At 40.6% G+C, this 17,152-nt stretch overlaps 1 protein-coding gene and 1 non-coding gene across 8 annotated transcripts in view; both read right to left on the reverse strand.

Moving 5' to 3' along the window:
- The window catches only part of OFD1 (OFD1 centriole and centriolar satellite protein), a 60,148-nt gene that overhangs the window by 17,237 nt on the left and 25,759 nt on the right, over positions 1-17,152 (reverse strand). For all 7 annotated transcript variants that reach the window (XM_081566422.1, XM_081566418.1, XM_081566421.1 and 4 more), the window contains 7 exons: positions 14,540-14,646; positions 12,417-12,536; positions 10,688-10,761; positions 9,317-9,408; positions 8,110-8,299; positions 4,300-4,430; positions 3,672-3,783 (listed from right to left, as the gene is read on the reverse strand). In XM_081566422.1, the coding sequence (XP_081422548.1) occupies positions 3,672-3,783; positions 4,300-4,430; positions 8,110-8,299; positions 9,317-9,408; positions 10,688-10,761; positions 12,417-12,536; positions 14,540-14,646 (826 nt within the window). The remainder of the gene's footprint in view (positions 1-3,671; positions 3,784-4,299; positions 4,431-8,109; positions 8,300-9,316; positions 9,409-10,687; positions 10,762-12,416; positions 12,537-14,539; positions 14,647-17,152) is intronic.
- TRNAC-GCA (transfer RNA cysteine (anticodon GCA)) lies at positions 13,407-13,478 on the reverse strand. Its single transcript has one exon. It is a non-coding gene; the product is annotated as a tRNA-Cys (tRNA).

A 17,152-nucleotide genomic window follows, 5' to 3' on the forward strand; every position in this document is an offset into this window, starting at 1 on the left:
GTGATCTCTATCAAATTACCCATTATATTTCTTCACAGAACTATAATAACCAATCCTAAAATTTATATGGAACCATAAAATACCCAGAATTGCCAAAGTAATCCTGAGGAAAAAAAGAACAACCCAGAAGGCATAACCCTTCCAGACTTCAGACAATACTACAAAGCTACTGTAATCAGAACATCATCGTAATTGAGACAAAAACAGACATATGCATTAATAGAATAGAATAGAGAGCCCATAAATAAACCCACACATCTATAGTCAATTAATCTTCAACAAAAGAGGCAATAATATACAATGGGAAAAACACAGTCTGTTCAACAAGTGGTGCTGGGAAAGCTGAAGAGCTGCATGTAAATCAACAAAGTCAGAACACACTCTCTCACCATACACAAAAATAAACTCAAAATAGCTTAAAGACTTAAACAAAAGACATGATACTATAAAACTCCTAGAAGAGATCATAGGAAAATATTCTCTGACATAAATCACACCAATGTTTTCTTAGGTCAGTCTCCAAAGGCAATAGAAATAAAAACAAAAATAAACAAATGAGACCTAATCAAACGTACAAGCCTTTGCACAGCAAAAGAAACCATAAACAAAGCAAAAAGACAACCTACACAATGGGACAAAATATTTACTAACAATGCTACCAACAAGGGCTTAACTTCCATAATACATACACTCAATGGCAAAAAAACAAACAACTCAATTGAAAAATGGGAAAGAGTACGGAGGTTCCTCAGAAAAGTAAAAATAAATTACCATATGATCTAGCAATTCCACTCCTGGGCATATATACAGAGAAAACTCTAATCCAAAAGGATATATGCACCTATATGTTGACAGCAGCACTATTCACAACAGCCAAGACATGGAAACAACCTAAACCTTCATTAACAGATGAGTGGATAAAGATGTGGTGTGTGTACACACACACACACTGGAATATTACCCAGTCGTAAAAAAGAACACAATAATGCCATTTGCAGCAACATGGATGCAACTAGAGAATACCATACTAGGTGAAGTAAGTCCGAAAGAGAAAAACAAATACCATGTGGTATCACTTATATGTGGAATCTAACATATGACACAAATGAACATATCTGTGAAACAGAAACAGACTCGTAGACATTGAGAATAGACTTATGGTTGCCAAGAGGGAGGGAGTTGGGGGAGGGGTGGGGTGGGAGGCTGGGGTTAGCAGGTGTAAGCTACTATGTATGGAAGGGATAAACAACAAAGTTCTACTATAGAGCACAGAGAACTATACTCAGTATCCTGTGATAAACTGTAATGGAAAACAGTACCAAAAGCAATCTATATACACATGTGTGCAAGTGAATCACTTTGCTTGTACAGCAGAATCAACACAATAGGGTAAATCAACTGTACTTCAATTAAAAAAAAATAGTTTGTAAAACCAAAGTTATACCTGGTGGCTCAGAGGGTAAAGAATCTGCTTGCAATGCAGGAGACCTGGGTTCGATCCCTGGGTGGGGAAGCTCCCCTGGAGAAGGGAATGGCAACCCACTCCAGTATTCTTGCCTGGAGAATCCCATGGACGGAGGAGCCTGGTGAGCTACAGTCCATGGGGTCACATAAGTGTCGGACACAACTGAGTGACTAACACTTTCACTTTCACAGCACAAATCAACACAATAGGGTAAATCAACTATACTTCAACAAAAAAAAGTCTGTAAAACCACAGTCAAAACAGTAATTATTAACATTTGAGAGCTTATGTGTACCAACTATTGCTTCATATGCCTTCTTTTGTAATGCATGCTATTATTTCACAATCCATTATGCACGACCTTGAAATCCACAAAGGTCTGGGAACTGAAAAGGCATTCACAATGTATTTGGGGACAAAGCCTAACCAGACTTGAACTCATGTGGTTGAAAAACCTGACCTGATCTGATATAAATCCATTTATAATCTTTATTTCACCAGCAGGAACATTCACACACTTGACTTCAAAATAATGAAATGTGTCTCATTACAGAATGCCACCCCCGAACTCCCAGGGCTGCAGCAAAATATACTGCATACAGCCTGAGTCTCAGAGAGGGGAAGAAGGGCGTGTGGTCAGGGCACCACCGTGGGCCCAAAACTCTCACTGCTCCCACGTCACGGACAGGAGAATATAGCTGAATCACCCAATAGCAAAGCACCAAGTTGCTGGGCTGGCCTAATGCAAAGCCACCACATGTGACCACTCCTCTCCTGCAAGGCCACCTTGACGATGCCAGGGACAGATGCTTGGGAGGCCCATGCTCGTGAAGCTTCCATCCTCAATGAACTATTTCTAATGATCTTAGCTTGGGACAGTTTCAGCAGTGGGCAATTTGGCAAATGCAGAGTTGTGGCGAGAAAACAAGCAACAGGAAAGAGTAGAGATGAGTGAAGAGACGGAAATAAAAGCAGGGTGGGGAGAAGGGGCTAAGGGCCCGAGGGGGCAGAAGTGCAAACAGTAACTGAGGAAGGCTCAGAATCACAAAGTCTCATGAACTTCTGCTGGGCTTGAAATCAGCTCAAGAAAGTGTCAAATTCGGCACTCGTTATGAAGGAGGGGCAGATGTCATGCATCCACAGGAAGACACAATCATAAAATGACAGCAGTGGCCATTTCCCCAGTGTCTTATGTGCCCCAGGCACTGCAATGGAACAGACCACATATCCCCTTCATCCTCCACGGCACAGAAGGTATTATCCTCATTACAAAGAGGGGAATCGAGGCCCAAGGAAGTTAAAAGAAATGTACCCAAAGCCAAACAACTAACTGCAAAACTGGGGTACAAAACCAATTTTCTGATTTCAGCCGCAGTGCTCTTTCGGCCAGGCCACGCTGCCTCTCCCGCTCACATAAACCTCTGTCAGGGAATATATAAAACCACTCAAGAGTTGACTAGTCTTATTATCAGGATGTGTGAGTGTTAGTCGCTCAGTCATGTCCGACTCTTTGCGACCCCATGGACTGCACCCCGCCAGGCTCCTCTGTCCATGGGTTTTCCCAGGCAGAAAACTGGAGTGGGTTGCCATTCCCTTCTCCAGGTGATCTTCCTAACCCAGGGATCAAACCCAGGTCTCCTGCATTACAGGCGGAGTCCTCACTGAGTCACCAGACAGCAAATAAAAAAGGAAAGCCTAGGTCCAGGATGAATTTGGGGGCTTCTGTGTCACTATCACACCTATCTGCGGTATGAGGTTTCCCCAAGCATGGGGCACCTGTGAAAACAAGTCACATTAGCTGACCACCTGGCTGGTATCCCTGAAATGGACAGGGAGCTTGACTTCTGAGATGGCACATGTCTCTGTGACTTTTCCCTGCGAGGTGCTGTGTGCTCAGCTGTGTCCACATCTGCAGCCCCATGGTCTATAGGCCGCTAGGCTCCTCTGTCCCTGGGATTCTCCAGGCAAGAATACTGGAGTGGGTTGCCATTCCCTTCTCCAGGGGATCTTCCCAACCCAAGGATCGAACACATATTTCCCACGTCTCCTGCATTGGCAGGAGGGTTCTTTACCACTGAGCCACCTGGGAAGCTTTCCCCTATGAGAATTACTAAGAATTCAATGAGTAACAATCACATTTCCACAAATGTCAGAAGTTTTAAACACACACACACACACACACACACAGGTTAAAAATGTCTCTAACCTGTCTGAGTTTGTTTTAGTTGTGATTTTAAAATTGAAACCTGTGCAGTTAACCTCTTGACGGAAGCATCGTATTCCAATACCTGAGTCTTCAGCTGGGTGGAGTGCTCAATCTGCAGAGAATTAGAGAAGAAAAGAAATGAACATAAAAGAAATCACAGCTCACTTCTCTCATTTGGCTTATTCTCCTTTGCCCGTTTGCCAATTCTGAGCAGCCTTACACCCTTAACGCACAGGGTCCCTACAAGATGACGAAAGATAAAACAAGTTTCCACCTCTTGTCACACGCAAGTTAGAGCAGCTACTCCAGGGCAGACACAAGAGAGATGGCAGCAGCATTTCCAAGTCACAGGGTGAGAATCAAGACACTGCCACTGTGGGCACCACCAGGACTTGAAAAATTGTGTGTTTAAGTGAGCTTGCTTGCCTCTGGATTTTGTGACAATTATGAATATAAAGTCACATGATCACTGGAGAGTTCTCTCAGATGAGCAAGCACATACTTGAGCCCCTTGGGGGAGCTCTGATGTTGAAGTAAACCCCATTCAAGCTGGTGTGGCATGTGCCAAGTTCACATATCTATGCAGCAGACTGGCCTGACCCCTGGCTGCACAAGGAGCAATACTCACTTCTCTTTGAAGCTGTTTTTGTAGAGCTTGCTTGTGGGTTTCAAATTCCTTATGCTCAAATGCAATAGCATTTTCTGCTTTCTTTAATTCTTTCTGAAAAATCAGCAGTTCAGGAGACGGCTGAGCTATGCCTAGGAAAGTAGCAGAGCCCAACTGTTATCAACCTGACGTTTTCTCATTGAGCTTTACTTTTAAAAGCAGCTAGAGAAGTTTCAAATTGTTCTTCTTTTGGGGCATGCACACAATTTTCTATCAGCTCCATCAAATGGAGAATGAGCAATTCTGCCACAGGAATTTCAAAACAATTTAATGCATATAAATGCAAATTTTACTATTCTTGAGTCCTTCTCCATGTAATAGAGTCCTTTCAAATCCTTAAATTAATTTGAAAGCCTGCCTTTCCCCTCTACCAAGCACAGAGATAGAGAAGGAATGCTCTATCAAAACCTATCCATGACTGCCCTGAGGTCCAGTTCCATCTGTGCATCTGTCAGTGGGTCTCAGGGTCCAGGCAGAAAACAGATGGCATCTCCAATTCAGGTCATCGGAGAAGCCTTCAGTGAAGACTGACTTAGGCTGGTCCCTAGCCACAAAGGATGGTGTAGTTCCCTAGACTGGTAATGGGGCCAGGCTGCTTGCTACCAGCCCTTGGGCCTGGAGGACCTGGGAGGGAGAAACTCTCAGAAATGGGGAGAGTGAGCTTAAGTCCTAGTCATGGCAATCAGAGAAGAAAAAGAGATGAAAGGAATCCAAATTGGAAAAGATGAAGTAAAACTGTCATGTTTGCAGATGACATGATACTATACAGAGAAAACCCTAAAGATGCCACCAGAAACTAGAGCTCATCAATAAATTTGGTAAAGCTGCAGGATACACAATCAGTCCATGGAAATCTCTTGCATTTCTATACACTAACAATGAAAGACCAGAAAGAGTAATTAAGGAAACAATCCCATTCACCATTGCAACAAAAAGAATAAAATACCTAGGAATAAATCTACCTGTATGTAGAAAACTATAAGATGCTGATGAAACAAATCAAAGACAACACAGATAGAGAGATTTACTATGTTCTTGGATTGGAAGATTCAATAGTATGAAAATGACTAGCCAAGTAATGCTCAAAATTCTACAAGTTAGGCTTCAACAGTATGTGAAGTGAGAACTTCCAGTTGTTAAAGCTGGATTTAGAAACGGCAGAGGAACCAGAGATCAAAATGCCAACATCCGCTGGATCATCAAAAAAGCAACAGAGTTCCAGAAAACATCTACCTCTGCTTTATTGACTATGCCAAAGCCTTTGACTGTGTGGATCACAACAAACTGTGGAAAATTCTGAAAGAGATGGGAATACCAGGCCACCTGACCTGCCTCTTGAGAAATCTGTATGCAGGTCAAGAAGCAACAGTTAGAACCAGACATGGAACCACAGACTGGTTCCAAACTGGGAAAGGAATACGTCAAGGCTGTATATTGTCACCCTGCTTATTTAACTTATATGCAGAGTACATCATGTGAAATGCCGGGCTGGATGAAACACAAGCTGGAATCAAGATTGTCAGGAAAAATATCAATAACCTCAGATATGCAGATGACACCACCCTTATGGCAGAAAGCAAAGAGGAACTAAAGAGCCTCTTGATGAAGGTGAAAGAGGAGAGTGAAAAAGCTGGCTTAAAACTAAACATTCAGAAAACTAAGATCATGGCTTCTGGTCCCATCATTTCATGGCAAATAGATGGGGAAACAATGGAAATAGTGACAGACTTTACTTTCTTGGGCTCCAAAATCACTGCAGATGGTGACTGCAGCCATGAAAAGACACTTGCTCCTTGGAAGAAAAGCTATGACAAACTTAGCATATTAAAAAGCAGAGACATTACTTTGCCAACAAAGGTCCGTCGAGTCAAAGCTATGGTATTTCCAGTAGTCATGTATGGATGTGAGCTGCTGCTGCTGCTAAGTTGCTTCAGTCATGTCTGACTCTGTACGACTCCATAGACGGCAGCCCACCAGGCTCCCCATCCCTGGGATTCTCCACGCAAGAACACTGGAGTGGGTTGCCATTTCCTTCTCCAATGCAGGAAAGTGAGAAGTGAAAGTGAAGTCGCTCAGTCGTGTCCAACTCTTCACGACCCCATGGACTGTAACCTGCCAGGCTCCTCTGTCCAAAGGATTTTGCAGGCAAGAGTACTGGAGTGGATTTCCATGCCCTCCTCCATGGGATCTTCTCGACCCAGAGATTGAACCTGGGTCTCCTGCATTACAGGTGATTCTTTACCGCTGAGCCACTGGGTAAACTCAGATATTATAAAACACTTAGAAGAAAATACAAGCAGAACACTGATATAAATTGCAGCAATATCTTTTTGGATCCACCTCCTAGAGTAATGAAAATAAAAATAAAAATAAACAAATGGCACCTAATAAAACTTCAAAGCTTTTGCACAGCAAAGGAAACCATAAACAAAACGAAAAGACCGCCCAACAGAATGGGAGAATACATTTACAAATGAAGTAACCAACAAGGGATTAATCTCCAAAATATACAAACAGGTCATGCAATTCAAATAACCCAATCAAAAAGTGGGCAAAAGATTTAAATAGACATTTCTCCAAAAAAGACATACAGATGGTCAAAAAGCACAAGAAAAGATGCTCAACATGACTAATTATTAGAGAAATGCAAATCAAAACTACAATAAGATACAACCTCACACCAATCAGAATGGCCCTCATCAAAAAGTCTATATATGATAAATGCTGGAGAGGGCATGGAAAAAGGGGAATCCTCCTTCACTGATGGTGGAAATGTAAATTGGTACAACCACTATGGAGAACAGTATGGAGGTGTCTCAAAAAACTAAAAACAGAACTACCATGTGATCCAGCAATCTCACTGCTAGGCACATATCTGGAGAAAACCATAATCTGAAAAGACATACGCACCCCAGTGTTCACTGCAGCACCATCTACAATAGCCAAGACATGGAAGCAACCAAATGTCCATGAACAAATGAATGGATAAAGAAGATGCAGTACATATACACAATGGAATACTGCTCAGCCACAAAAAATAATGCCATTTGCAGCAACAAGTATGCAACTAAAGAACACCATACTAAGTGAGGCAAGTCACAGAAAAAGACAAATATCTTACAATGTCACTTGTATGTGGAATCTAAAAAGTGATACAAATGAACTTATTTACAAAACACAACAGACTACCCAGAGTTCGAAAACAAGTTTATGGTTAGCATAGGGGAAAGGCAGCGGGAAGGATAAAATTAGGAGTTTTGGATTAACAGACACACACTACCATATATGAAATAGATAATAAGGACCTAGTGTACAGCACAGGGAACTCGACTCAATAACCTGTAATGACCTACATGGGAAAAGAAGCTGAGAAAGAATGGATATGTGTATATGTGTAACAGAATCCCTTTGCTCTCCACCTGAAACACAACACTGTAAATCAACTATAATCTAAAATAAAAATTAAATTTAAAAACGTTTATTCTTACAGACACTATGCATTATGGACTAGCAAGCAAAAAAGAAGGAATTTCAATCTGAGAATTTTAATTTTATAAAACCTTCCCAACTGAAGCCACCCCTAGAACAGTTTCCTGGGACTTCCCTGGTGGTCCAGTAGTTAGGACTCTGCACTTTCACTGGAGGGGGCACAGGTTTGATCCCCGGTTGGAGAACTAAGATCCTACATTCTCATGGTATAGCCAAAAAAAAGCAATTTCCTAATATGAACCTAACATGAATTACAAATCATTTGAAAAAAAAAAGACTTACGGTTTAGGAGATGCACGTTTTCACTTTTCATGTCTTCCACTTGTTGTTTAAGTAGTTTATTTTGTGCCTGAAGCTCCAGTTTTCCTTCTTTCAGTAGAGAATAGTCACTCATCTCTTTAACCTTCTCACTTAGCATGTGGTTTTGCTTTGTTAACACTGAACATTGAGCTCTAACAGACTCCAACTCAAGCTGGAATTGGAAAAGGAAAACTTGTATTTGAACAGCAACTTTATAGGACTGAGTATGTAAATGCTGACAGTCTGCTCTCAGCTTTGTGGCATAATTTAATTATGGTCAGTTCACTGGTGTGGTTCTCTGTAACAAGAAGACTCTAACTACAACAACTTCTGTCTTGGAGCTGGGGCAAGTTCATACAACTCAATTTATGCAGAACCCTGTCCTATATAGCAAGTCCTTCAGATTATCATCCAACTTTCCAGATGCAACTAAGGACCCAAAAGCCATCACAGATTTAATAATGTGTCTGTTTTTTAATATGAAAAGGTGAGATAGATACTACTAAGGTGCTGGGAGGTGCTCTCCTTCCCTCAGTCTGATATATCTCATTTGAAGACAGGAGCCTATAAAGTTCTCAAGTAATTCATCACAGTTGCAAAAACAAATTTTATATACAGAATATATTTTAAGTATCTGAAGGTCCAGTTCTGTGCTTTGGATAGCAAGCACAGAAACAAACAGAAAAAAAGTAACAGTATCATGTGAAAAATGCCTCTCATTTTGCTTTAATCTGTGGGATCCCAATGTAGTGATAGGAACTTTTACCTGGTGCTGAGAGGAAGGGAAAAGAAGCTGAGTAGATACTAGTACATGCCAGCCACCTGCTATGGAAAGGCACAGAAACCAGCTGAAGTCCCTCAACAAACCATGGGATGTGGGCAATATTCTCGAGTTTACAGATAAGGGATCTGAGGTCACAGATCTTGCCCACAGGCACACAAACAGTGAGGGAGACAGGATTCAAGGACGACTCTGGGCCCCAAAGGACATGCTCTTTCTATGCTTCTCTAGGAGACGAAGATTGAAATGAAGAACTACTGAATTAAGTTCAGCCATCACCCTCTGAATCATATAATAAACAGTCTAAACATACAAAGAGGATCACTTGAGATAAATTATGTGACTGAAGTTAAAATTTCCTGTGTTGTCTAACATCTATTTCAAAAAATCAATATGATTAACAATTACCTCGAGTTCTTTCACACGGTTTATAGAACGATCAAGTTCTTCCTTTTTACAATTAAGAGCTGCAAGTTCCTCTTGCAAATGTACAGCTTTTTCTGAAAGACAGAGCCAAGCAATTAAATATCATAAAGTTTTCCCAGTGAATACAAGTCATTTAATCATTTATAGCTAATATGTCAGACCTAATGACCATTATTTCATCATCTAAAATAGCAGAGGGAATTCCCTGGTGGCCCAGTCATTAATACTCCATGCTTTCACTGCCCAGAGAGTGCAGATTCCATCATTGATCAGGAAATTAAGATTTCATAAGCCCTGTGGCACGGCCAAAAAAGAAGACATAAAACAGTAGATATTGGGTCAAAAAAAAATTAGCAGGCAAGTAAGTCCTGTTACTTAATAGGTGATGTGAAGTCAGTTGTAATGGTCATGTATGTGGTGAACTTCCTGCTACACACAAGTCACCAGAGTTACACCACCTGTGTGGGATGCGGGGCCCTCATGCCAACAGCTCTGAATTTCCTTAAAGACAAAGACTGCTCTGGTAAGATTTTATAGTTATTATTTTGTCATTATCACTTCATCCAACATAAGGCTATATAGATGTATCATCAAAAAGTCACATGCTAACTACATGACAATACCAATTCCTATAGAAGTATTAATATTAGTCTGAGCATGACAGGTGCAAAGGAGCAGCCACACACACCTGGTGACCTTCTGATAAGGACCAAGTACCCAGCCCTGGTTTACTCCTTGGAATCCATTTGAAATATCCACCCAACACTCTTGTCACAGGATAGTTCCTAGAAATACACTGCAATGTAAAATATCTGAAAGATCAATAAATTACCCAACTTTCCTCATCTCGGGGTTATATACACAAGAGTTTAGGAGGCTATATGTGAAAATAAAATATCACGAAGCATAAATATGTATTAGAAGTTAAGAAAAATAAGAAACCAGGTCACGAGGTACAGAGAAGTTAAAATAAAATTTCCCCTAAGTAAAAAATAACATCTCTCATGGTTTAGAGTAGTATTAACCAACAGCAGTAAGTTGCTGCCACCTTGTTAACATCACAGAGTTAGTCATCAAGATATACTGAAATACAGTTACATAAAATTCTACCAATAAATCACTGATCTTTGTGAATATACAAAAAGTTAAACAAGAAGGTTTGCAAAAACATTGAAAGACAGTGATTATTTTTTTCACTCTGTAAAATTAAAAGGACAAAAACTATGTCAGTTAATAGTAACAATGAAGTGGAAGGTACATATTTTTTGGATTAAAGAACAGACCCAACTTAAGAAGCTAATAACCTGTGTCAAAACTGAAAACTACAGCTTCCTGCCCTGCCCCCCAAATCACCTTTATTTCTCCTTTCATCTTCGATCAGTCTGTTGATTCTAGTGATATAGTCCTCCTTCAGTTCAAGTTGATACCTGAGAATCAGAAGGATGGAAAATGAGTTCCCTAGACAGACTGCTATCAACTATGAGCTTATGTATGGCATCAGGGCACTGAAAGGTACTAAACAGGACAACACATGAATTTCAGGAGCACTCAGCGCTAAGGCCAGGGGTCCAAATTCTGGCTATAAAAAGTCTACTAAAGTCTTGCTGCAGTTCTATAAACTAAGTCCCAAAACTCAAGCACAAAATGAAGGGTCATGTTATTGAGGTTATAGAGGGCACTGTTTCTCAGTTGGCATCCAGTGACACAAAAAAAGTAAATTTACTTACCTTACACTGTATACAGCAGGCTCTAAATCCCAAAGGATAACAAGTCAGTCACTTTCAATCCACCTGTCCCGCTTTCCCACCCTCAAGCAGGATAAGACCTTTCGCCCTAAGGAACTGAACAGTAGTACCAAGAGCCACTGTCAACAGCAAATACATTTGGACTGGTGATACCAGAGTCACATTTTCATTGAATTTTACTATCTACACCAGCTGTTAGCAGCTGACTTTCTGGTTCAAAGATTAGAGAAAGGAAAGAAGTACTCCTGTGGTGAATATCCTCAGAACCTCAACACCTGCCAAAGTCATATGAGGACACCCAAAGCCAGACAGAGAGACCTGACAGTCCCACTCCATAGCTATATCAAGCTGACGCACACACTTTCATTCACCTATTCCTAAAACTTCAACAACTACAGATTCTTTAGAGCTTATCTCTAAAATATGTAGATAAATCCATAAAATATGTGGATCAAAATCTACCATGTCAAAAGTGATCCACAGTAAAGTGCTATATTTTTAATTAGAATTATTTTAAAGAATAACCTCCCAAAACCTTTGAAGGTACTATATCATGGACTATCAATGACAAATTATGGACAAAGCAGTAGAGAGAGGCCAATGATGAAGAAACATCAAGAGCTGCTGTGTTGAGTCATCACTTCACTATGAATTCATTGCATCAATAAACATTAAGTGAACACTTACTCTGTGCCAGACATTACACTGAGCACTGGAGAGAAAACTTACCACATATGCACTTAATGCCTCTGCACTAAGATACCATCCACTAGAACACAACAAAACTCAGACTAGAGGAAAGCCATGGTACCATAGCTGTACATATTTTCCTTTCCCTCTATCGTTTTTTGCTTTATACAGTTAATTCTAGTTTGTTCCTTTTCATTCTGGTTTTGCAGAATCTTGAAGGAATACAGATCAACAAATACTATAACGAATTAGCAGAATAATTTACAGATCATTAGATATTCCATCTGAATGGCAGTATGAGTGGGGGAGAGAAAAACATAAAAAGTGACGATAATCCCTATTTTATAGCTTCTCAGCAAGTTACAAGGTGCCCTAAGAAATTCAAGCAAATCACAGGCCCTCAATAAATACTCCAGAAGTGACAAGAACAAGCAGAGGATGCTGTTTCCTGTACTGTATTTTTTTAAACCATCCTAACTCGAATATTCACAGGAAAAGCCTGACTGTCAATGAACATGTGTATTTTGTTTAAACACTGGATTTTGCCATAAAATACTAGTCTTATCTACTTTATTAGTGTTGCTGTGTTTCCATCAACTTAATTCAAACACGATACTTTTTTTTTTTTAAAGATGCCGAACAATTACTTTAGAAGTTCGTTCTTGAGCTTTTGGTCATAGGTCTCCTCAATACTCTTTATATTCAACTCCCGCCTCCTCAGTCCATCAGTCACGCTTTTATTTTTTTCTTCTTGCAGCCTCTGGGTCCTGAAATTAGCAAAAACAGAGAAGGCAAAATTGAAAAATATTAATATTGGGGAAAAGACACCATGTGTTCTGTGACTGTCATGGCTAGGGAGTAAAAACAAAGGGCCAGAAGTGTCCTACTATTTTAGGAGCTGATCTAGTGATGATGGATCTGAACTATAGACAGAACTCAATAGTTCTCTGGCTGGGGCGAGTGAGAAAATGCCAAAACCAAAGTGGCATCTCACAGGAGATGGTTCACAGTTTAAAAAAAAAAATGGTTCCAAGTGGTAAGTGGCCATAATCAATTCAGAGGTACAAGATTAATGTTTTAAGTTACAAAGCTACACACAGACTTCAGTCAGCATGCTCAAGTGCTTGTTTCTTTTACAATACTGTTTCTAACGGACTAGCCCATAGCTATTAAAGACATAAAATTTGTTCTAGCCTTTCATAATCTACTAGTTCAATATCAGTGAACTAAATCAGTACTGAAGAGAAAATCCTGAAAAGAGCAAAAGATAGATGGATCAGTCAGAACATCCCAACCCATTCCCAAGAAAGGAATGGTCTTGATAGTGAAACCTCAAGTCAAGCACAAAATCAATTCCAGAGCTGGGGAACTGGGTTCACAGGGACTCAGATCAAGCTAAAAACAGAAGTGCTAGGGAACAGAGACTATTCCAAGCAAAGGATAAAACGTCTGTGTGTTGGCTCCCTCTGCTGGTTAATCTGTAAAGCAAAAGTGAAAGTGTCAGTGAAAGTGAAGTCGCTCAGTCGTGTCCGACTCTTTGTGACCTCATGGACAGTAGCCTACTAGACTCCTCCGTCCACGGAAATTTTCCAGGCAAGAGGACTGGAGTGAGTTGCCATTTCCTTCTCCAGGGGATCTTCCCGACCCAGGGATCGAACCTGGGTCTCCTGCATTGCAGGCAGACACTTTACCGTCTGAGCCACCAGGGAAGCCCCTGTAAAGCAAAGGAGCAATATTTAGCTTATGATATGCTTCCCTGATGGCTCAGATGGTAAACAATCTGCCTGTGATGCAGGAGACCTGGATTCGATCCCTGGTTGGGAAGATCCCTTGGAGAAGGAAATAGAAACTCACTCCAGTATCCTTGCCTGGAGAATTCCATGGACAGAGGAGCCTTGTGGGCTACAGTCCATGGGGTCACAACTGACGACTAACACGTTCACTTTCAGTATGCTCAGAAAGGAGGAGGAGGGAAAATGGAGGTAAATAAGTGATTACATAATCATTAACTATCAATGCCCAAACTGGTTTCCTTTTCTCTCTTATGGTCAATTTACCTCTTCAGTACTGCCAAAAAGAGTAAGGTTGGCAGAGAGAAGAAATCAAACGAACCTGGCCTATATAAATGAGAAAACAACATTCATGAAAATGAAGACAGATCTTTTAAGGGAAGAAGATTCCTAGAGTATCTGTGAGTGCTGATTAATGGCAGATACCAAATGGGAAAGAAGGCTTATTCCATAAACTATACAATGCTAAGCTTGCTATGTATCCTAGGTAAGATGTGAAGAATGAAAGACTGGTGAATGTTTAGAAAAAAACAACACACACATTACAAGAAACAATTTCTCCCAGTACAAGTCAACTCAGAGCCACCGTGTTGCCCTTTTTTGCCAGCAGAGCAGGTCAATCTGGCTGGTCTGGCTGTCTGGAATTCAGTTACTACATGCACATGAAACTGTGAGATCTGAATGGTTGACATAAATGGGAAACATATGATCTGTTAAAGCATTATTTGCTTCTCAAAATTATTTGTTTGGTCCCACTGTAGCCTGATGATGGCATTTCCTTTTGCTTTCATCCCAGTGTCTAATATTTCAATAAAAAATATTCATCCTCATTTCTCCTGAAGTGTGCCTTTCTTTGAAGCTCAGTGATATCACCTTTACAACCAAGAACTCTATTCTGTAGTATTAGAATATGTAGACATGTTTAGTAGTTCTTTTTCATCTCCTTCATTCTGAAAGTCCAAAATGGACACATTACTTACAATTCAAAGGCTTCAATTCTTTGCTTCAGCTCAGCTTCTCTGCCTCTCAGCACATCTATGTCTTTTAGCAGAAGCTGCCTTTGAGCATAGATTTCTTTTGTTTCATTCTGTAAAAGAAAGCATTAATTTTTACCAAGCAAGCTAAAGAAGACAAAGGAGATTTGAACCAATACATTGTTTCCTAAATTCTAGAAAACAAAGGATGGACATTTAGAAGAACAATTTTCAAGAGGTTCCAATGCAAGGTATATGTTTTGCCTTTTTACCCTCACAAAAATTTATTCCCTTCCTTCCTCAAGGACTGTTAAGTTACATTACCCTGTATTTCCAGCATCCCTTGTGTATAATTACTTTGTTACTTCATTAACATCTCTCAGATACTTAAAAAACTTCGTTAAGTTCCACAGCAAGAAAAAAATGAAACAAAATGTTCATTCAACAATAAAATAAAATTTAAAAGATGATGGCCCAAATGAATGGCCACACTTCCATGTATGTGTTCCCTGAACACTTATCACGTGTTCAAGGCCACACTGGGTGCTGGGTACACACAGATGGACAGATACAGGTCCCCACACCTTAAAAAACAAAAAACCCAGTTTATTCAGGGAGAGAGAGTCAAACCAAGAGTTACACTACTGCGTGATGATTTCATAAAGTACATCGAGACTCCACAGGACGAACGATGCCTAGAGGAGTCCATCAGTGCGGGGGTCAGGAGAGGCGTCACGAGGACCTGACATTCCAGCTGGATTTTGAAGGACTGGACGGTTTTATCAGGCCAAGAAGGGGAGGGGCATTCCAGGTGGTGGAATAAAGGCATGGTGCTCTTCACAAACGGCAATCTTCTCAAGAGCCTTCAGAGATCAGTTGAATAAACCAGGGTTCAAGTCTGTGAACTGGTTGATCTAGTCAGTCGTCTTTTTTTTTCAATGTTATTGAAGTATAGTTGATTTACAATGCTGTTATTTTCTCCTGAACAGTAGTAACTCAGTTATGCAAATATATCTTTTTAATATTCTTTTCCATTACGGTTTATCACAGGATACTGAATATGGTTCCCTGTCCCATGCTGTAGGACCTTGCTATTTAACCATCCTATATATAATAGTTCGCATCTGCTAATCCCAAACTCCCAATCCATCCCTCCTCCACCTCCTTCCCCTATGGCAACAACAAGTCTGTTCTCTGTGTCTGTGAGTGTGTTTCAGAGATATGTCCATCTGTGTCATATTTAAGATTCCTCACTTAAGTGATATCATATGGTATATTTGTCTTTCTGAATTTAGACAACTCAGCAGTGGCAACAGGACTGGAAAAAGTCAGTTTTCATTCCAATCCCAAAGAAAGGCAATGCCAAAGAATGCTCAAACTACCACACAATTGCACTCATCTCACACGCTAGTAAAGTAATGCTCAAAATTCTCCAAGCCAGTCTTCAGTAATACGTGAACCATGAACTTCCAGATGTTCAAGCTGGTTTTAGAAAAGGCAGAGGAACCAGAGATCAAATTGCCAACATCCACTGGATCATCGAAAAAGCAAGAGAGTTCCAAAAAAAGAGCTACTTCTGCTTTATTGATTACGCCAAAGCCTTTGACTGTGTGGATCACAACAAACTGTGGGAAATTCTGGAAGAGATGGGAATACCAGACCACCCGACCTGCCTCTTGAGATATCTGTATGCAGATCAGGAAGCAACAGTTAGAACTGGACATGGAACAACACACTAGCTCCAAATAGGAAAAGGAGTACATCAAGTATATTGTCACCCTGCTTATTATATGCAGAGTACATCATCAGAAACGCTGGGCTAGATGAAGCACAAGCTGGAATCAAGACTGCCGGGAGAAATATCAATAACCTCCGATATGCAGATGACACCACCCTTATGGTAGAAAGTGAAGAACTAAAGAGGCTCTTGATGAAAGTGAAAGAGGAGACTGAAAAAGTTGGCTTAAAGCTCAACATTCAGAAAACTAAGATGATGGCATCTGGCCCCATCACTTCATGGCAAATAGATGGGGAAACTATGGAAACAGTGAGAGACTTTATTTTCTTGGGCTCCAAAATCACTGCAGATGGTGACTGCAGCCATGAAATTAAAAGATGCTTGCTCCTTGGAAGAAAAGTTATGACCAACCTAGACAGCATATTAAGAAGAAGAGACATTACTTTGTCCAAAAAGGTCCATCTAGTCAAAAGCTATGGTTTTTCCAGTACTCATGTATGATGTGAGAGTTGGACCATAAAGAAAGCTGAACACAGAAGAATTGATGCTTTTGGACTATGGTGTTGAAGAAGACTTTTGAGAGTCCCTTGGACTGCAAGGAGATCCAACCAGTCCATCCTAAAGGAAATCAGTCCTGAATATTCATTGGAAGGACTGATGCTGAAGCTGAAACTCCAATACTTTGGTCACCTGATGTGAAGAACTGACTCATTGGAAAAGACCCTGATTCTGGGCAAGATTGAGGGCAGGAGGAGAAGGGGACGACAGAGGATGAGATGGTTGGATGGCATCACCAACTCAATGGACATGAGTTTGAATAAACTCCAGGAGTTGGTGATGGACAGGGAGGCCTGGCATGCTGCAGTCCATGGGGTCGTAAA

This window comes from Giraffa tippelskirchi, chromosome X (assembly GCF_054371585.1).
Source record: "Giraffa tippelskirchi isolate mGirTip1 chromosome X, T2T-mGirTip1v1.2.pri, whole genome shotgun sequence".
Taxonomy (NCBI): domain Eukaryota; kingdom Metazoa; phylum Chordata; class Mammalia; order Artiodactyla; family Giraffidae; genus Giraffa; species Giraffa tippelskirchi.